The sequence below is a fragment of the Bactrocera oleae genome, chromosome 5, assembly GCF_042242935.1.
Source record: "Bactrocera oleae isolate idBacOlea1 chromosome 5, idBacOlea1, whole genome shotgun sequence".
Lineage (NCBI taxonomy): Eukaryota > Metazoa > Arthropoda > Insecta > Diptera > Tephritidae > Bactrocera > Bactrocera oleae.
In genome coordinates, this window is record NC_091539.1 from 61,193,829 (window position 1) to 61,216,431 (window position 22,603).

The 22,603-nt window shown below is 35.0% G+C and overlaps 1 protein-coding gene across 3 annotated transcripts in view; it reads right to left on the reverse strand.

Annotated features, from left to right (window-relative positions):
• Positions 1–2,652: 2,652 nt before the first annotated feature.
• LOC106622055 (galactokinase) overlaps positions 2,653–22,603 on the reverse strand; it is a 45,276-nt gene continuing 25,325 nt past the window's right edge. For all 3 annotated transcript variants that reach the window (XM_070109484.1, XM_070109483.1, XM_070109485.1), the window contains exons 7-8: positions 11,019–11,125; positions 2,653–3,066 (exon numbers count right to left, since the gene is read on the reverse strand). In XM_070109484.1, the coding sequence (XP_069965585.1) occupies positions 2,770–3,066; positions 11,019–11,125 (404 nt within the window). In that variant the 3' untranslated portion in view covers positions 2,653–2,769. The remainder of the gene's footprint in view (positions 3,067–11,018; positions 11,126–22,603) is intronic.

Sequence of the window (22,603 nt, forward strand, 5' to 3'; positions counted from 1 at the left end):
TAAAAAAAATTAAGGCATTTCTCCCAATAATACTAGAACTGTCATGAAGCTTATAAAACGTATGCTCTTTTACCTTTAAAGAGGCTTTTTTTACCAGCATTGACCGAGCAAATTTTCTTTATTTTATTCGCTTTTTGGAAAATAAGCATCACCGCGAAATTTCTAATTTGTATATTTTCACTGCCACTTGCTTTCTAAAAAAAACTTACAAAATTTGTAAAGCATGCAATTCTTATTCCTCAACTTGTTACAGTTTAGTATGTTAAGCTCTAATACAGCTAGAAAAAAGATAATAAAAGTAATAATTTTTATGGCATTGAAAAATATATCCAAAATTATTAGAAGTTTATAGTAAACTTATCGCCTTTTTTTAAGTTTATATCTTACCTTGCTTACCTTCATTGGTTTGACTTTAATTTTGATAGCTTCGTTTCAAAGTTCCTTCAAAGTTTTCACTTGGAGCTTCATTTCACAGCGTTGAAATTTGAACGCGCAGGTTTTCTCGATTGTCCAACTTTATTGTTCAAAACTATGTTACTTATTATTGTGTAGTATTTTGTTCGCTAGCTCACTTTGATTTTCGTCAGCTTCTGCGTTCTAATTTATAAAAATAAAATCTGCTTTTATTTTGCCGTACATGAGATGCTTATGTTTTAGAGAGTTTTTTGCTATTGAGTTATACAAAAAGGCGCTCAGAATTAACAGCAGTGAGATTTATTACGAGAAAAGTATAGCTCAAATTAATTTAAGTAAAGCAGATACAGGCTTCCTAAACTAAAAGTTGAATTTGATAAATTAAGTGAATTTATTCGAGGAAACACTACTTATTTACAAACAAAAAAGATTAAAGTAAAAAAATATTTATTTTAATTTTGTTCGTAGAACTTGTAATGAGTGATGTTGCCCAAACAATATAGATTTCACATTTCATTTAGCAACATTAAATTTGTTAAAAAGCACAACATACTTTTAGGGGACGTTTTAGTTGTGGTCCAGTATATATTGTATACAGATAGCACTAGTATTTATCTGCAGTTTTGATAAATTGTTAGTTGAGCGATCGGCAAATGACATTGAACAATATTTTTGATCAGATATAGCTATCACCTCTAAAGCAGTTAGGTGTTAAAGACTCACCCATACTTTTTATAAAATAAGATTCACGTGATCCCAGGTCAGGTTTATAGCACATATAAACAAGGAAATTCCATTCATACTTTTCTCCATGCGATAAAATATTGTAATGGTGTTATGCGCCACCATGTTTCATATCCAGCTGACCACATTCGCCGTAATAGCTCAGTTCGAACTTATTACTAGTGTTTTATATAAAGCCACAGTAATTTACAAATTTGTGTACACTGAACAGGATATATTAAGTTTGTAACGAAGTTTATAACACCTAGAAGTAAACGTCGGACACCCTATAAAATATATATGTTTATAAATGATCAGCATGACTAGCTGAGTCGATTTAGTTATAACCGTCTGTCTGTCTGTATATACGCGAAGGTAACTTAGTTTTAGAGATATTATTTTTAAATTTTGCACACGTATTTTTCTTTCCAAGAAGTAGCCCATTTGTCGGAACTGCCGGTATTGGACTAGTATAGCATATATCTGCCATACAAACTGAAAGATCGGAATCAAGTGCTTATATGGAAAGCTTTTTCGTTTGACGAGATATCTTCATGAAATTTGGTATGAGTTATGTTTTAAGAAAATAGTGCAATCGTTGAAGAAATTGCTCAGATCAGGTCACCATAGCGTATAGTGGTCATACAATTCAAAATAAAGTTCTTGTATTTGTGAAGGGTATTATTATTTTGGTCCAAACGAATTTAACGTTTTTTCTTTTATTTTTGTTTTTGCATTTAATTACTTCTTACTCATTTTCTCATTTGATATTTCAATCTATCACGTTTAACGTTAATCAACCTTATTAATATTAGGACTTAAGTTAGTCTAATAAATAAATTTTTTAACTATGATATAAAGAAGTCTTGCCGCCATACTGATCAAGTAAAAAACATTTGGAAAACTGTTTATGACCACAAAGTTTGGTAACCACTTCTCTAAAACATACCAATAGGCATCGTTGTTTGATAGAAATTGATCGATTTCCTATTCGGAAGAATTTTTATACGTTTTGAGTACAATGTATAATGCTTACCTTTATTCAAACAGTCAACCGTTTACTCAAAGATTCAAAATAATAAACTTTGCATTTTAAAAACACTTTCCAGCAGTCAACGTTTCTCTACTGGTACTTAAATTACCAAAAGCTAATAGTTTTATGATCTATAAAACATATTTCCATTTAGCGAAATGAACTAACCTTTTATAATATGGTATATGTTTTGTTATGAAACAAGCTATTGAGATTCGTGGATCTAAAGCGAGTAATGTAAGCTCACTCAAAATCTAAATTTAAACCTGCGTTGCTTATAAACCCCCAAAAGTTATCCAATGCTCTAATACTTTCTACTGCAGTACTGCAAATTGTAAATACATAAAAATATAAGTTCCCAACCTTATTTTTAAATTACATTAAACTAGCTACGTGTTCGACGACAAATTAAAGCGACCACACAAGCCAACTTATAATTAAATCTGACGTCGCTACACCAAACATTAAGTCAAATGCATTGCTGTCTTTGTACAAGTTCTTTATATTATTAATATCTTTGTTATTGTTGTTTATTTTTCTACTTTACGTATTTACAGAACTTTCTTCCAGCAATGCTCACATTATCACCGCGCGTCGTCTCACAAATCGACACGTCTCGCCCCATTGCTGGGTACACACATGTAGAATTCCAAACGTTCAGCGACGTCTTTATTGAATTCTTTAGTGAAATTTGTACGCATCGTCGCAATCACATTGTCGACCGCAACGCGTTGCAGCAGCGTAACGGTGCAGCCGCCAAAGCCACCGCCGGTCATACGTGATCCCAAAACACCGGAACAATTAATGGCCGCATCGACCAGGACGTCCAATTCACGGCAGGATACTTCGAAATCGTCACGTAGTGATGTATGTGACGCTTTCATTAGTGCGCCCATCTGGTGGCCAACGGGGAAGGCAGCGGCGTCCAAGGCGGAGTAATGGCGATCGAAATGAAACACAACAGCGGCATTTAATGGCAAATGCGTTGGCAGCACGTAGCAGGCGTCCATGGCGTATACGTTACCGGGATATATGGAAGAAAATAAAACATTGCGGAAATACATAAGTAAATAGCAATTGGCACATGGTTTTGTGTGTGTGTGTGTAAAAATGCATGCAACTGCGTGTGAGTAAAAATTAAATTATTTGATATTGTACAGGGTGACATAAGCGCTTATATTGAAGTACTTCAATAACTGCAGACTTTTAAGGTTGTTTAGAGTTTAATGGTTCAAAATACCTTTTGGTTATCCATACAAGTATATTACATAATATAATAAATTCTACTTGTATATTATTAATAATAGTATAATCTGGAAAAATTTACCAAATAGTTTGTGATTATATAAATAGCGTATAGTATATGGTAGTATTTAGGAGCACTTTTCAGTACAATAAAATTAAGACAAGTAATACTAGGATGCATATTGAAGCAAGAAAACAAATATTCGGCTGTACCGAAACTATAATACCACTATTCACAAGTGCTGTTTTATAGCAAAAACGAGTATAAAAAGTTCTCTTTCTAGATTTTGATCGGTCAGTTTATATGGCAGCTATATGCTATAGTTGACCGATCAGGACAATTTCTTCGGAACTTGTAGTTATACATCGAATAATAATATACGCCAAATTTTGTTAATATACCCTATAATATAAAACCTTTTTCTATACAGGAACTTGAGTTTGTTCTGTCACTTTGTATGTCAACAGTATGCTATAGTTTCCGAACTCGGCATTTTTGACAAATGAGCAGCTTCTTGGTAAGAAAAGAACGTGCACAAAATTTCCGGTCCATATATCAAAAACTGAGGGACAAATTTGCGTATATGCGGAAGGACATACGGACATGGCTAAATTGGCACAGATCGTCATTTATATATGTAAATACTTTATACGGTCTCCGACGTTTCCTATTCAAGATATAATAATGAACGTCAATGCCTACTCGGCTTTCTATTTACTATGTATAGACTAGCATTTTTGTCATGGCAACGTAGTCAATCAAATAGTGGTATTATGGTCCAAAAGCAGTTTTCTATTACGAACTCCAGCCAATGAATAAACATGTGTATAGCTAACTGAAGTAGAAATAAGTTATTACGTTTTTAATATGCTATTTACAAAACCATGCGAAGCTATAAAAAAGCAACTAAGTAAGTGGCAATAACTTAACACTAAGGCAATATATGAAAGGTGCAATTTACCGACAAGTACAAATACCAGAAGCAAATATTATATCAAGCAATAAAAAATACAGCAAGATAAAACAAGAAAAATAAACAAAACAAGTAAGAAGGAGCTAAGTTCGTGTGCTACCGAATGTAATAAAATTACTAGCTGAAATTATTATAGATATATATTTCTGTACATGCATATTTTTTACTAATTTATTAAATAAAATGCCTCTTCAAAAAAATCACAAAAAAAACTAATCTTTTCTGACTTGCAAATGGATATAAGCCCTTAAGTCTTCCTGATCATTTTTACATACATAGCCCTATTTACTCTTATCTAGCTCAAATAGTATGCAAATACTGCAAACAACTATTAGCCGCACAATATTATAATATTCTATACAATAGTCATAAATACAATATATTCGAACGCAATTAAAATATGGTCTGAAAGCATTGCTGGTACTCTGCCGGAAAGCTAAGTATTGCACACACATTTTCACCCCACAAATTTTTTAAATTTTCTTTAAAATACATAAAAACATATTTCGAACAAAAAATCGATTACAAGAAGCACTTTGTCACACTGGTTAAAAAAAAAGTATATATCCTGCGGTCTTTTCTACTGGGTTACGGCTATTAAAAATAATATGTGCATGTAACGTAACTGAACTCTCACGTACTCCAACGGAAACGGAAATTAGCTTTTACTTATTATTACCAAGGCAACTACAGACAACTGCTGCTAAAAGTGGGCGGCGACAGCGCAAATGCGTATAAAAATACAAAGTTTAGGCGTAAGGCGAGTATATTGGATCAAGTTTATTGCTATGAAATTGCTTGAGAATACATTTTATGTGCATTCACACAATTCAATAAAGGCTTAGTAAAGTAGTTCTAACATTCTCCTTTTATTCTCTATTTAAAGTGAAATAAATTAAATTAAACTGAATGGTGCAAAAGCATATTTTCTATTAAAGCATATTAAAACTATTATCTAATTGAAAAATACAGCTTTACCAAATTAATTCCATATATAGGTGTGAACCGACCCGTATAGCCATACTCAAATAGTTGGCCAACTTTCATATGCGCTTTCGCATTCACTTTGAGCTTCCGCTTATTACACATGCTCTTTCCACGCATTCATGCCAATTTGATGCACGCACTCAGCGTGACCCTTGGGGCCTGCGACAGGCCAAACTGGTAATTAATCTTTCTTTTGTTCGCAGCAATTCCGTCGGCTCCGTTGCTCGGTCTATTTGCCACATCTACCAGCCTGCATCCCTTGCTCCTTCACTCTCACTCATCCACTCACTCACTCTCTCTTTTGCGTACACACAGACATCATTCACTTTTTCTTGTGATCTTTCGTGTTTTCGCATTCCATTCGCTGGTTAACGGTTCACGCACTCGTGTTAAGTGTTTTTCGCTTGTTGCCCAAAAGGCATTTAGCAGCCAGCGTGGCCAATGGCCGTCATTAATTACACCAGATTGGTAGATTAAAGTCAAAAACTAGATGGTTGTTTGTGATACTAGTGTTTGTGTGTGTGTGTTTTCTTTTTTTGTAGCGATATTTTAACTGCTTGATGTTTTTTTTTCATTTTCACCTTGGCTGACTTTTTAGGTATTAAGGTATTTTCGTCTCAGTTTAAGAAGTATACCTATACTTATCATTTTACATACATCTCTTTTGGAAGGATTTTTGTTTTAATTCATCCAAACTTGTTAAGTCTAACTATACTTATTACCATATTTAAACCCTAACCAGTGTTTGTAACAAGCAAAAAGAAACGCCAAAGACCTCATATAGTACATCTATGGTAGTATAAATGATCCGGGTGATGAGTTGAGTCGGTTTAGCTATATCCGTATGTTCTATATATAAGGAAACTACTCCCTCAGTTTTTGAGATATCAATCTGAAATTTTGCGCAAGTCGAAAAACGCCGATAGCGTAAAACAATAGCTTACTGCTGACATAAAAACTGACCGATCAAACTCAAGTTCTTGTATGGAAAAAGTTTTAATTTGGCAAAGTATCTCAACGAAATTCGCTATAGGTTACTATACGAAGCATCACTACAATCTTCGAAACTCACAAATCGAAACAAAATTTACTTTAAACAAGCTTTGTAAAAAGTTGCATTCTTCGAGGTTTTCTTACAAACCTTTAATTATACTTGGTGACAGGCATGAAGTGGCAATCAGAAAGTTCATTAACAGTGAAGCTAAAAACTAAATAATGAAATTTTATTTCAACGAAATGTCAGGAAGAGTTCCATAATACCATCCAAAATTTGGAATTTTACCTTGAGTATAGTATGAATGCACTTTATTCACTGAATAAAAAGCCAAAAATCCTTTTAAGCCACATTGTAATGAAGTAACTGGAATATTCGTTTATTGGCGCCTGCTCTTTCATTCATTACTACCCTCTCTGACACCATTTCTTTTCACAGGAAATATGCCATCGAAACAAAAGATTCGCACATACCTTCACTAACGAACACGCTAGCGAATAATACGGACTAATTTAAGTTTATCAGGTTGCGATATGGTAAATTTTATCGTATTTATTTGAAAGCATACACATACATTCCATCGGGCGCAAGTTTCCAATGACAAGTTGTTGAACCGTGAAATTGCTTAAGCGCTGTGTACCATGGTATAGGGATTGTGCGGAACAGGGTGACACAAACAAGTGAAAATTTTATTAATATAATATTAATAAATTAACCAATAAATTTATTCGATATAAATTCGTATGAAGTAGGAACAGAGTTTTTTATCAACATGTACTCATAAAATCTCATATTTAAAATAAAATATTGCTTGAAATTTAAATTTTATTTTGTACACCCTGTATTTTTTGTTCGATACAAATATACGAAAGAGGGAACCTTGTGTGAGGTGTTGAGTAAATCAAATTCGCTGATTGCAGACTTGAATAGGCACTCAAACACATAAATACACATGAATATATACATAGTGTGGCACATACGTTATCATTTGTCTGAAAGACACCTCCCGATTGGTTACTCCACCGCTCTCTACAAAATAGTTTGCCATATTTGCATATCAAATTTTGTACAACTCCGGCGCTGCAGTTCACGAGCACCACTGCAGAGCATAGCGATGCCTTTGATAGAGCCTATTAGCGCCATATTAAATGCGAAAATTACAAAAGAGCGTCATTGCAATGCAAAAAAAGTGGAGGGCGTGAAAAAACAAGTTTTAAAGAAACTCAAGTGATGCATAGCGCCAAGCAGCTCACACGCCGTGATGGAGTGCATTGCAACATATACGCACATGAGTGGGTATTCAGTGTGCCAGTTGGTATGTGGGCGCATAGTTTGCCCCAAAAAAATGAAATGATGCTCGCAGTGATAATGTGAGAGTAGCGCTGAGAGGGCTCTCCAGTTGCAGGTCTACCAATTAGTAATACAAGAATTAGCTGACGGAACAAAGGCGCTGTGTTTGATGTTGTAATTGAAGATTCCCCAATGCAAATACTAGACATGGCATGCAGGTCATTAGAGCACATGGTATGCGGAATTACGAATTTCATGGTAAATTTAAAAATTGTCTTTAATTTTAGTTTTTTTTTTTTCACTAATCATGTTACTATCCATTCCAAATCCAGTTCATAAATAAGAAAGTATTTAATTCCTAGTACTCGAAGTAGATATTTTTGAAGTCAAAATGAATTTCCAAAATCAAAATCAATAATTTAATTTTTATTCGACTTACACTAAATGGAGTAAAGTCAGCTGGAAGTTCGAAAATTTTTCCGTTAGGTTAATATATGAGGACCAAAAGAATTATTAATCCGATTCAACCCATTTTTGGCGCACATCCATATTATTACCAGATAAGTATCTCTGAGTTAGTATAATATATCTCACAGTTTGGCCAATATTTTCGACTATAAGTTCGCACTATGAACTGGGGTTCATATATTCGGTACCTGGGGACTGAAACAGTTTTGGCCTGATTTGAACAGATTTTAGTCAAAGGATTGTACATCTCAAAGACACTATTTTTGCAAAATTTGTTTTGTATACTGGAGAGTGAAAAAATCAGATGAAATTTAAAACTGTGTTATACGAGAAGTAGGCGTGGCTTTTGGCTGCCTATTTTTAGAATGTAATATAGGAATGTCAGAATAATGCCACCTACCGAATTTAGTTGAAATCGGTCGATCAAGTTCCGAGATATGGGTTTTCTCTTAAATGTGGGCGGGGTCACGCCCGTTGTCTTAGTTTGATCCCAGCTCCTATAAAGACTTCTGATACCACCGTTATATCGGGAGTGGTAGGATCGGTAGGGATTCTTATAATGGCATTTTGTAGACGTGGCAGTGGTCCGATTATACCAATTTACTTCTCGTCCTTACTTTTTTGCCGCCTATATTCAAATCGATTATTTTTAGGTGATACATGTTGAAAAACGCAGAGATAACTGACTGAACTATACTTTAAAAAGCTTTAACTAAAAAAAGATATGAAATATTTTAGAGGTATATATAGTCTATCGAAACTTGTAAAAAAAAAATTGATTTTATCGAACTTTCATTTGTGCATACTAGGTGTACTCTTCTTTTTTACTCAATGCATGCAAATTTTTACTCGCTCACTGCTCAGATTATTAGCCGATTTTTATTTACAGAAACTACGGTTTTTGAAAATTAGTGATTTTTTATTTCTTTTATAAGGCAATCCCAGCTCCCACACTTTTTTCATTAGACTTTCGGTACCCTCTCCATCATACTCTATTTTAATTAGTAGTTGTGTAGACCAAAAAATCAAGCTGCTGCACAAAGCACACCACACACACATAGAAATCTGGTATGTGGCTGTGAGCATAAATTTTCACGCTGCTTCTGAAAAGAGCTTCGCCCTAAGCAGCTTGCAGTTCATGTGAGGTCAAACGTGTGTAATTTGAAGCTAATGAGCATTGCTCTTTTGTACTACGACTTCTACTTACACACACACACATGATTTGCATGCGCCGCTCACACTGAATGTGCTGCAATTATTGTTAAACTTCAATCACATGCAAATGCACACACACACACAGCCACAAAAGATTAGTATAAGCCGATAGTTACAGGCGCCGGGGTCACGAAATGCTGGAAATGCCAAATTCGCTGTCGGTTTGCTGTGTGGCCTGTGGCTTTAATTGAAGTCAGAGACTCGGATTTGTAGGCTTTGTTTGGAAGTGAAAAAGAGTTGTGCTTGCTAGAAAACCAGAGTGAAGATATGTATTTGAATTGTTTTGACTATTCATCTAACATTACTGGAAAGTGCTGAGGTTTCTCTTACCACAAATTTAAAGCTGGAAATGAGCAAATGCTTCTTTTCATAGAGTTTTCATTTCTCAAAACTGATTTCCTTAGAAAATAATTAGGCAGTCGTCAATAAGGAACTGTTTATTGAAATTTTTCTGCAGATGAGGAACATATTCATATATTACCAGTGGCACCGCCACTGCGTATACGTAATTTACATCGCTATAATTAAACTGAGCATTACGTATACGCCGCGTATGTCACTTTCGACTACATGATAAAAAATTCCAAAATTTACATATTTTTTATTTCGTGAAAATTGTTGTTGAGCTTCTTTCGACAGTATTTCAAATTTTATCTAAGTGATTCTTTTTTAGTTTCGAACTTTCCCATAGAATACTCACGATTATGAAAAATTTGAGAAAATAATAGAAATGTGTCATTAAAGTCAACTGTGTTGTAAATATTTTTGAGGCTCTTAATAAAATCTGCCTATATGTTAATAACAAAAAAATTTTATTCAAATTAATAATAGTAAATCTGTCTACAAACTCAGCTTGAACAATAAAACCAGACTTACTAAGAAAAGTCTGCAACTTTGAGATGTAAATATTTTTGAGGCTCTTACTAAAAAAAAAAAAAAGTTTAACACAAACTAATATTAGAAAATCTGTCTACAAACTCATCAGGAAACCGCACTTAATAAGAAAAGTCTGCCACTATTAGGGGGTTGAGAGTTGTCAGAATTTTTAATACATTTATTTTTTTTGCACTCTCTTTAAGTACTACATAAAATCTAAGAAATATTCTTTGAAAACTTAAAGGAAATCCGATATTTTTTTTCTGATTGATTTTAGAAGAATCTTCAAGCATTAGAGATGGTTTCCGCAAGCAGCAGCATCGGTTGGAACTGAATCACGACAAGGTTCCATTACTTTTAAAATCATTCAACTTTTTTTAATTCTGTCAAGTCAAGTTCAACCCTTATTCCATGCTGCTGTGATTTTACTTTTACAAAATAAAATAATTTACTGTCAAAAAAATATTACTTAAAATTTTAATTTTTCAATTCTCTGACAACACCTAACCAACTAAAAGATGAATTTATAAATAAAATCAAAACAAAATATACTAAATATAATTTTATAATGAATAATTTATAATTATATAAAGAATTCTACACAAAAATAAATCATTAAAAAAATTATTTACCAAAATTTAAGTTACCAAATAAATATTTGTATTAAAGCCACGCTTGCTGCAGTGATAATGTTTCTACAAGTATTTACTTATATATTCTCATTTGTATATTTATTTATGTTTATATATGTGCACTCACATGCAAGCATTAATTAAAATGTATAATCGCATGCACTCACCTTTGTGAAGTCATGTGCCTTTAAGGCTTCAGCCGCGTCTTGTGTTCGTTGCGTTTCCGTTATGACATGTCGAGCGCGACGCAATAGAAGCGGATCTGACTCTAACACTGTAATTAAATGAACGCGAAGAAATACACATCGTTAGTAAAAAATGTAAAGCGCATACCAAATGCAAGTGGGAAAGAAAATATAATATGTGACTGTTATTTAAGCATTAGGTTGGTCGTTGTTTATAAAATAAGCTTGCAATAATATTTGGTTTATTTGATATTATGTTTTCTTCGGTAGACTTGAAATATTGTCAAATGTGTTGGAAGTTCTTTTACTAAATAGCATTCAGGCCTAGCATTATCGCCAATATATGGCAAAACTGTAAATATTTTCGTTGAACATACATATTTCCAAACTACTATTCAGACTTTGAAGCCTTAAAACAGCGGTCATATGAGCCTCACCAAAATACAAGCTGTGTAGAACACAAATGAATCAAGTCCAAGTGTAAGTGCGCGCTGGTCGAGCAGATAATCAGTTTTAAAGACAACGAATGAAAAAAAAATTTTAAAATTAGTTAACTCAGAAAATAATATTAATAAGACAACGCATATCTCATTGAAAAGCTGAGAAAAATCGGAAACATTGAGCTGGCAAGTTATTTTTATAATGAAATACTTCGTATTTTTTTTCTTCATATACGCAAATGTTAAAAGGTACTTTTTTGAATGTTAAAATTTTGAATATTCATAACTCAAAACTTTTTCATATTATGTCTTTTGCCACAAAGAATACCAAAAAAAAATCTATTATACGAAAAAATTTTCTGAGTGCAAGTTTTGGTTGTAATGACCCTTATATGGTATAAATGATCAGTGTGGCAAGCGGAGTCGATTTAGCCATGCGCGTCTGTCTGTCCGTCTGTATAAACGCAAACCAAGGGCTAGTGGTTTTGAGACGACGATATGATATTTTGTACATGTCCTATTCTCAGCAAGAAGTTTTATTTGGCAAAGTTTTTTATTCGGATCGGACTACTATAGCATATAGCTGTCATTCAAATAGACCGTTTAAAATCAAGAAAAATATCTTTTCATAATCTTTTATGTTTTAAAAATGGTCTCCGGTAAAGCTCATTATAGCTTTGGTGCATCCAAAGTTAACACTTATTTTTTATTTGTTCTTCTATTTCTTATTCCTGAACTAACAACGCTCAACCCAGAATGTTCGAGTTAGAAATTTAAATTTATTTCAACTCCACCTTAAAGTACGAAGGAATGCTTATATCTTTAGCGCAAGTTTTTTAACATATTTTATGTGGATTTTATGTATATAGAACCACCAACTCAAGTTACTACCAACCACCTAAATATGTATATAAATGCTTTAATAATTAAATAGAAACTAGGAATGTGTAACATTTTTAATGAGTTGCAATATTCGCTCAATACTGCATATATGTGGCATTAAATTAAGAAAAAGAAAAGAAAGAGCAAAGAAACAAAAAACTTGCAAAGAAATGTAAAAGTAATGTAAAAGTAATGAATGTAGTTATGAGCGACTAGCCGCCGGCCGCCTGTCGCCTTCCGCTGGCGCATAACTTTTTCTTCTGCTTGCCACACATGGAATAGTTGCAGGTCGCATGTGTCAATGCAAAATTGAGTGCATATGGAATGCTTAAAGGGAAGCACACACACACATATGAATATCAACACATACACACATACAGATGTATGTGCTTGTTGTAGTTGTGCTACACACCAACACCGATGCCACAGCTGGCAATTGCGTGGCTTTGAAAGAGTCTGAAGTGGCTCCTAATCTGCCAGTAATTGCTACTTTCGACTGCAGGCACAATAAAAACTACAACAACAACAGCACAAGAATAGCTGTTTTCGTCCTTGTAGCGCTTGCTTTGCGCTTAACATCACACCAGCTTGAGTAGAGGGCCACAAAGCAGCAGGCAGGTGAAATGCAAAACTGATGTGGCGGCATAATTGCGTATTCACACCTAATGATTTCCGTATGAAGGTGATTCTTGGCCGCTCTTTCTTTGATTTTTCTTTAACCTACCTTGCTTTTGGAAAGTTTTTTTCGCTCAAGTGCAACCGCAGCACGGCAAAACTGCAGCTGAAGGCAAATTCATTGCACAAAGCAACGTAATACAACTAATTAAAAAGAAGAATGAGCGCAGGCAGGCAAGAGTTTTGAGCTTAATTGTAAGCGAAAATTTTGCTAAAAAGCTTAACAGCGCGCAATTGTGGCTTAATTTTCTTTATGAGTGAACAAGCTTTTGTTACGTTCTGGAAGAAGAAGCGTAATTCGTGCACCGTTAAGCGTAATAAATCCGTAAACGAATTATCAGCGCTCATCGCAGGAATAACGAAAAATATTCCAGCAATTCAAAAGAGGAATAGCAAAAACTATTTACTGCCAAATATAAAATTTTCAATTACAGCAAAGAAATAGCAAAATGCGGCGATAATATCGCAATTGCCAGCCGAGTAAGCCGACCGACACAGGCGTGAATAGTAAAGGCAATCATAACTCAAAAAAAAAAATAAAATTGAAAAAAAAATCTGCAAAATAACCACAACTCAAAACACCACACATACACAAGCAACTTATAATCTGTTTACAAAAATCTTCGAGACTCGAAAAGGCTCGATTATCAGCCGGCGGAAGTCATAAGCAAGCGCACCGAAATTCTATCAAATTTTGCAACAAAAACACAAACAAACACATGAACATACACAACACACTTACTCACACATACAAATGCCTCATGCACAGCGCCAGCCAAGATATAATTTTCCATGTGCAAACCTTAGTAAATGCAGGAAAAATGAAATGATTGCATTTTGCTACGAATTCAATTGAGTTTTCAATGTTTGCTTTTCGCAGATACTAATCTTTCGATTTAGTGCAACAGCAGCCTATCACAGATAAGCGGTAATATGCCACTGACAACTGCATGGACGATAGCATTGTTGTTGCTTGTATATTTGGCATGACAGTACATGAAAGACCCAGGGGCTAAAAGAGAGCCAAAGGGTGATGGAGTGCCTTGTTACTTGTCTATGTGGTTGTAGTGAAATCCACAAGAAATATTTATGATGATACAACTTTGAGCAGATATTGAGGGATTATCGCCAACAGAAGAGAATTTTTTGGAGGAAAATTCGAATAAGATACATTTTTGGGAAGCTGGAATTGTACTGGCATTTTCCTTATTAATTTCCACTTAATTTGTATCTACTCGTGAAATAAGGTAGTTGCTATATTCTTAGCTTAGTAGTTGACTTCAGAACTGCTTCGCCTTAATTTTGGGAAAAATTGTAACTTCAAAAATCCGTTAATGGGATATAAAACCTTCATATGAACAGAATTTATTGAGACCAAGGTAGATAATTTTAAAAAGCAAAAAAAAAAACAAAAAAATATCAAACGAAAGATAAAATAACAAAAAGGAAGGAAAAAATAATATACGAGCGCCTGAGATCGCGAAGAGGAAGGGGAGGCTCGTGATTGAATTTTTAAGGGTCAAAAACGGTTTATCCCGATTTCTAGCGAAATGACGAGTCCTATATAAAAAAAATTATATGGCAAAATTGTTGCTAATGCTAATATGCATACACAGTTTTTCACATTGATCCCAAAATGTATGTTAAAAATTCAAATATCCACGTTTTTGGAACTCGTATTTTTAGCTTTTTCAAAAAAATCAGTATTTTACGAAATTTGATGTAGGCTTACCTTCTTATGTCCCAAACACATTGTACTTTCTTTATTTAAAATTTTAAGAAGGAAACCTTATTTCAACTTAAAATCGAAAAAATCCAATTTTTTTAATCAAAAATCCTCACGTCATAGATTCAGATTTTTTAATAAAGTCAGTAAAATTTATGTTTTCTGAAATCCCTACTTTCTGATTTTTTAAGAACTATACTCATTACTATGGCAAGGTTTCTCAGAAAATACAAAAAGGACCAAATCTTTGACTTCACTAAACAAGCTGTTTTGTTTTTTGATGTTTTCGATTTTTTCAATATTTCCTCTCGGCTACTAGAATGAGCTCTTCGGAGCGATGTTCTGAGTATTTACAGCAGCAGATAATCGCAACGAACGATATCAGCGAATTGTAATTGTTGAATGTTTTTTGTATTATTTTTGTTTAAAAAAAAACTCAGACAATGATAGCTTAATGTATCGATACATTATCGTGTACAAAACTTTTGAAATTTTAACCCACAAATCCTATTTTTCAGGGCCTAAGATGTCCTCAACGGAATTTAGTGAAATATTATTCTCCTCTGCCACCTTAATGATTTCTTATCTTTCTTTAATTTTTTCAATGTTTTTGTACGGGTTTATCGTCGATACCTGGCAGTAATATTTAATGAAAATGGCACAAGTAGTCGTAGCAACTTAGCAAAAACCAAAAATAATACTTATATAGATTCTGTGAAAGAGAAACATCGTGCTCATTCCCAAACAAGGTAGTTTATCAATCGCTAATGTTGGCGATATTTGGCTAGAAAGCGGTAACTGATATAAAAAATGGCTTGCACGATCCCTGCTAACTGCCTCGTTTGCGTTTAGCGACAGCTCTAGAGTGAGAACCGTAGATATTTGAGGTGGTTATATATTTTTATCTAAAAAAATGCTGAAGTAAAAATTCGGTATTTTAGGATCATCTCATTCGTACTACAAGCCATAAAAATATAATCAGCTTTTCTTCACACGAGCAGAAACCCAACGCCGTTCTAAGAATAATTTATCTCCGCTTAAGATCTGAGACAAATACTCTCAGTAAGTGTAGCGCTGCAAGCTGTGGGATAAACAGTAGAACCAGAAATTAAATGCCGAGATTAACATATCTCTGCAGGTTAATGAAAGGATGCAATTTAAAATGTTACTTATACGTCCCGGCCCTACAATTACCAATGTTATTATAATATCTCATCCACTGAAATATCTCATGAATGAAAAGGTCAAACAAATAATTGCAGATATGTTGAAAAATTTTATTATAAAATATATTTCTACAATATTACGAGAAAATTAATGCAAACCACCATAAACGAGTATTTATTACTCATACGCCCCATCTACATATGAAAACAATGTGTTGGCAATATATAATATATTAAAATGGCAATGCGATATATTGGAATACAAAAATTTAGCTAAAAGAGCTACACTTGCGCAGAAAGAAACAACAATTTTATTTACATTGAAACAAAAGAAACTACTAACTATTAAACGACCATATGTTACTCACACGAGCTGCAAGCACTATATTTAGTTACATTAGCATTAAACAAATTATAATAATGCCAAGTACATAACTCATGAAGTGTTCATTATATTTGAATTGTCTGCTGGGGTGACAACAACAAACACCAATTCCTTTTTGGCCTCCATACACAGCAAAAAGGAATTCAACCCGCTGGACGACAGTAACATTATATCGTAGATCGTACTAAAAGTGCAGTAAAAAACAAACGCCGACGCGATTATGGGAAATTTTACAGCACGAAAATGGGTCGCAATGCAGTGTCAATAAAACTTTACTTTACTCGCTCAAACTAACTTTTATTGACAATTTCTGCTGCGCCTTTGTTTCAGCCATTAGATAGTGTGTAAGAAGTAGCGCAGCTTTGGCAAGCGGCCAAAGTAATCAAAAACCGATAGCAGCGGATGAAAATAACTACAGACTGAGATATTATGCTGCCGGCGAATTACCGAAGATTAAGTATGAAACCAAATGAAAGAATTGCTGCCAGAATGGCACGCCTAACTATAGTGCAAAAATAATTAAGAAGACATAAAATTAGACACAGAGTTCTGCTTGCAAATTATTTAAAAGGCATCTTCTGAAAGCTGTAGATTTTCATTATTTTAAACATTTATTGTTTAAATTTACTATTATTCTCATAAATTGTCATATATCTCAAGCTCAGGTAACTTTTGTGATAGTATGGCAGCGTGCATATCTTGTAGAGCACTTAATAAAGGAAATATTGCAAGTTTTATGCTTCTCCATCGGTTATTGTGGCATTTCGCCTCAGCTTCCAGCCACTGTGAACATGCAAAAAAAATTGTTGAGCATCAATCAGCGATGAATAAATTTTGCTCTCATCAAAGCCTTGCAAAAGTAGCAAAGAGTAGAGTGGAAAAGATAGAAATCCAGGCAAGATGGATCGAATTGTATGACGTGTATGAATACGTAAATATATATATGTGTACATATATACACACAAAAATGTTATAGTAACTGGTAGCTTCTTTTTGGGAGCTTTCTCTTCCGTAGTTTCAAAATTAACAAGTATTTCATACAAATTTACATATTCTTCTAAATTTTAAATATAATTGTTAAATATAAAATCGGAATCTGAAAAAAAGTTCATATTTGTTTTTTTACTTTTGGGAATTCCTTAAAACTAGAACTAAATTTATTTTCAATAATTTCTAAATTGCGTCCTATTATATCAATAGAGGAAAGACCGAGATTCCGAAATGAGAAATATTAAAGCTAGTAAATACCACCGAAAAGTTCTTGGACTAACCGAGAACAAAAAATATGTATCCTTGTCTTAGAGTACTATCTCTCTTAAAATACTGTCAATGTTTCACGACATTTCATACAATTGTTGTCATGTTACAGGATTCTGCAAAAATAGTCCAGATCCAGTTGCTTTTTTGTTTTTTTTTTTGAGAAGCCCCTTTAAAATAGTTATCAATTAATTTTACATTAATTTCTCAGTCTAGTCGCTATTATAAAAGAAACGGGATCCCGAATTGAAAAATGTAAAATCAAGTAAATAAAACCGTTATTAATAAAATATATCAATTCCACGAAAAATAAAAAAAATAGGAAGGTAAGAATTTTGAGTATTTCGGGATCGCGAGAAATTGCGTTACTATTTATTATTTTGTTTAAATATGTAAACGATAAAAAAATTTCGGGATCCCGAAAAGGTACCGAAAATGTCAAAGCGTTACATTTTATCGGTTCACTTGAATGTGTAATGAATTAAAATGAATTTCGGGATCCCGAAAAATTACCGAAAACGCTCAAGCGTTAAATTTCATTATTTTACTTAAGTGTGTAATGAATTAAGAAACGATTTCGGGATCCCGAAAAAGCATATAAAATAAAATACTGACAACGGCACTACATGGCAATTTTACATAGCACTAAAAGCGGTATTGTAAACTAAGAGGTTAAATGACAAACAATAATTGTCATGCCTTTAATTTGAATTGTAGACCCGAGAATTTGCATCTCCAGCCATCATCAGCGAAAGCCTTGCTTGAAGTCAATGCTGCAATGTCTTCATAACTTGCCTCATCATGCAGTTATCTATGTATTCGGGTAAGCATATTCTAAGTATCGACGCCCGTGATCCCTTCCGATGAGTTAGCGCCAACGCTTGACATTTTCAACGACACTGTCGTTTATCGAGCATTACTCAGAGCCTTTGCTACACCACTACACCCAAACCCATCAGCACGCCTTTTTCGCTTCAAAATAATAACCTACGTCCCGGGCAGCGTCGCCGTCACTGACGCTCTATTTGCGATGAAGCCAATTTGTACGCTGAATTGACTGTTTGCCGCGCATTCATGCTCGCCTCTCCAACTACCAACAGCAGGCACTGGCAAGCCTGGCTGGCTATCGTGTCTTCAACCAGCCTTGGCCAGTATTGCCAAATTACCTTGCTGCCACGAGCCACAAGCAAATGACTCTTCATTTCCTGCGAAGGCAACGAAACTTCAAAAGCACAAGGACCCAAACGTATGCTTTCGTGTGTATGGATCTATGTATGAGTGTACGTATGCATGTGTGCGTGGGAGCAATTTCAGCAGGTATTTGCGGTTAACTGACAACAGTGCTGGCAGGCGGCTCGAGAGGGGAAACAAAAATTTATCGCCTCAATGAAGCGCTACGGCTGCCGGTCAGTTTTTCTCCATTTTCAACAGAATCGCAATGCCTGAGCCAAGAGGCATGCCTGACAGCCACATTACCTTTGACAAGTTTGGCAATACCTTTTTTGAAGAATTTTCAGTTTGCCTTACGTTTCCCCCCTTTTCTTTGTTTGTGTAAGCGTTAATTTTTGCTTGTAAGTCTGCAGGTAGATACGGAGGAATCAGCGGCCTGTTTTTGTTGTTCTTCTATATTCATTTCTTTGTATTTCCCAACCGAGATGCTGCAATGCGACGAATATTTAGCGGAAACATATTTTACTTTGAAAAAATAAACAAAATAAAATGTTCTAATCGCACCTTAAATTCCAAACATTGAGGCATTTGAAAACAAAGCTCGACAAAACTCTCATCAAATTTCGCTGACGTGTCATCAGCAATGATAATATTGCAGCTTTGTGGAAATCTTGTGAGAACTAGACAAAGGCAATGTACTGTGGTGCAATTCGAAATAGTCACAAATTTCTGAAACTTAATACGGAGTCGTTTTCTAGACTGCCATTGAGTATTTCAAATATTTTCGAAGAAAATATAACACTTTCTGTTCAACCCCTAACACCCATTGTTCTTTATATTTTTTGTTGGAGACGTAACCCCATAAGACAAAGTGAGCTGTTGCGATTTGGTAGAGCCCTATTTCTAATCTATTGAAACTACTCTGTTATAAGTCATAACTATTATGTAAAGAGAGTGAAAGCGATACTAACGGCGAATTGCTTTTTCGCGCGATAGCCGATTTTACATTACCGGAACTGACCCGGATTTTATCCGCCCAAGGGCTGTTATTTCGATGATCTAACCTTGCTCGAATCGGTAACTTTTAGTTTTTAGCGAACTTTATGACAAATGGCGCAAAGAATACTCGCAGTTCTGACAGCCCACTGAAGGATCTACGCAAGGAAACTCGAGATTTTCATGTGACTATAAAAGTGGATGACTGTTATTAACTCATTTCAACATCTCCATAATCGTAATGAATTTAAGATATAGCCCTAAAAATATATATATATTTAGAAGATATTCAGACCCTAACTGATTATACTTTACAAGCCTACAAATTATCCACTTATATAGGCTACTTAAGCTTAACCTCTATACCTTCTGATTGCAATGAATACCGTCACGACACGTTCAAGCAGCGATCATTTGCAAAACCAAAAATCTCATAAATATATGTGAGAAGACTCTAATGGGTCGACAAAGCGGTCTGAGTCTGTCAGAAATCTGTTAAGAGACTATTTTCGATTCCAAGCAATTCGCTCGTTTGACTGAAGGTATGTCGTCCAAGTTCTTTCAACCTTAGTAATGCGAAAGTAGGCAATGACGAGGATGACCGGGAAAAACTGCCGCTATTCTTTTCTTAGACAACTTTGTCAATATCCTAGTAATATTGTTAACCTCACAATATGCTAAGGGTTGAACAACGTTCGGTTAAAGCAGCTATAGCTCGACCTAACTGAACCTTGCTGACACAAAAAGTTTATTTTTAGCAATAGACTCAAAGCCGCTGACGAGCTCTCATTAAGCTCTCATGCGCAGCACAGTCATCTAATATTGAGTTGTTGAAAGACAACGGCGCTTTAACTCGTTCCAGTTCGACCGTTTTTTGCTGCAAGATCATCAGCTTTAAAATTTCCAACAATTCTGTTAGCTAGGCACTCTGACAAATCTTATGTCAAAGTAACTCCATGATATTAAAAACGAGCGTAAGAACTGAATAGGCGTGCTATTTTTTTACAGGAAAGGTACTAAAGTCTTCCAAAAAAAAAAAATTCCGGAAACCAAATCTATATAAGAATCAGTAATTTTCAAAACAAAATATATATACAAAAAAAAATTTTGAAGTAAGCACCCTTTTTCCCTTTTTGCTCTCATAAACAATACGAAAAGCCAAGCAGATCCATTGGTGTAATATCTTGGTATAAATAACAAAATAGTGCTAGAAAGCATTTTACTGTTAACTTTAAAAAAATAGGAGAGGTGTTATGAAGTCCAAGACTCTCTAACTAATTTTTACTATTAGTTTTCGAGAGATATGTACTTAAACATTTCCCTGCTCATTCTATCTCAATACACTGTGTCTTGCGTGTTGAGCCTACAAGAAGCACCGCAGCTTAGTATCTATGTCAACATAAACCATGTAACAACCGAACACACACCAGACATGGCATTCCTTCGATGGCACGACGTCGTCACATGGTTGGCATACTTGAACGAACTCGTAAAGATTTCGCCGTTTCTTGCCGAACCAAAGCGTTCGCTGATTTCTTACACTTCAAACTGACTGAAATGCCTTGGCGCTATTTTATTTGTCACCACAAATAGATGAATTCACCGTACACACACACAAAGCGCACACACACGGATAGCGTTGAAAGAAAGCACAAAAGAACAACACTTAAAAAATTCGTTCAACTGCATGTTGGTCTGCAAGTGTGTGTGTCCTACAAACAGGATATCTAGCAAATTTTTTTTTTTCACATTTTGTATACCTCCATGTAAGCTGACACTACCAAAGCTGCTGGCGTTCAGCGCTCTGATTCCTTTGCCAGCTCATTTTACATATAAACCGGTGTGAAGGAAAATAGGAAGTGGAGTGGAGAGGAGAGGAAGCTAGGTTAGGTTAGGTGCGCGCGTATCTTCAACGCTTGCGACGAGTGCCCGATGACGGATGCTAGCTCCTTGATTGTTGATGGCTGATGGCATGCCATGTCATCATCATTTTAATTTCTGGCACTCGTAAAGCTGTTGGCCGTAATTGCCAATGTGACAATGAGGGCATAACGGCAGCAATCTCATGGCACACATACATACACAAACATATAGATATATAGATATATGTATGTTAAAGGGATGATGATGATGTCGCTGGCAAGCAAACGCACTAATGCGCAAAAATATATGCTTGTACATATATACACATATATGTGTATGTGTGTGTAAGGATATGCGTCCACTTCGACACAACCTCATGCCCCCTTGCGAAATAGCTAGCTGCGCGTTTATTATTATTGTTTTTGTTGTTGTCAACGCTAAAGTGATGAAGTCAACAACGAAAAAATGTCATTTAGAAAAATTGCACTCGCTGGTGTCTGCGGCGTAGCCAGCGGCAAAGTTATATTACTGGTGTAAGAGAGGAGAATGCGGAATGCTGGCAATCTCTGGCATAAGTGGCTAGCGATGAGTGTGAGCACGGTGAATCTTGGGAATACAAAAATATGCGCAATCAAGCGTTGTGAGGTTGCACTTTTTACGCTCGACTGCACTGCCAAAGGTGGCATGTGGCATGTTGCATGTGGCAAGCGTAAGCCTGAAATGTATGTGTGTTCGCGCAACGCAGCCAGCTGCTGAGAGCGTTGTTAATATGGTTTGGGAGTAGTGCTTTAGCGACTTCCGCCAGGCGTGATGACGTGTGGCACATGTGTGTGGCACATGTGTGTGGCACATGTGTGCGTTTGTGTGTGCATCTACACTCACACAGCTATTTTTATATGCAAAAAAAAAAGAAGATATTTTTTTAATTCTCCCTCCCTCTCCCCACTCTTGTCTCAGTTTCCTATTTTGGAGCAGTTTTGCCATTATTACAGGCATGCTGCCACCAA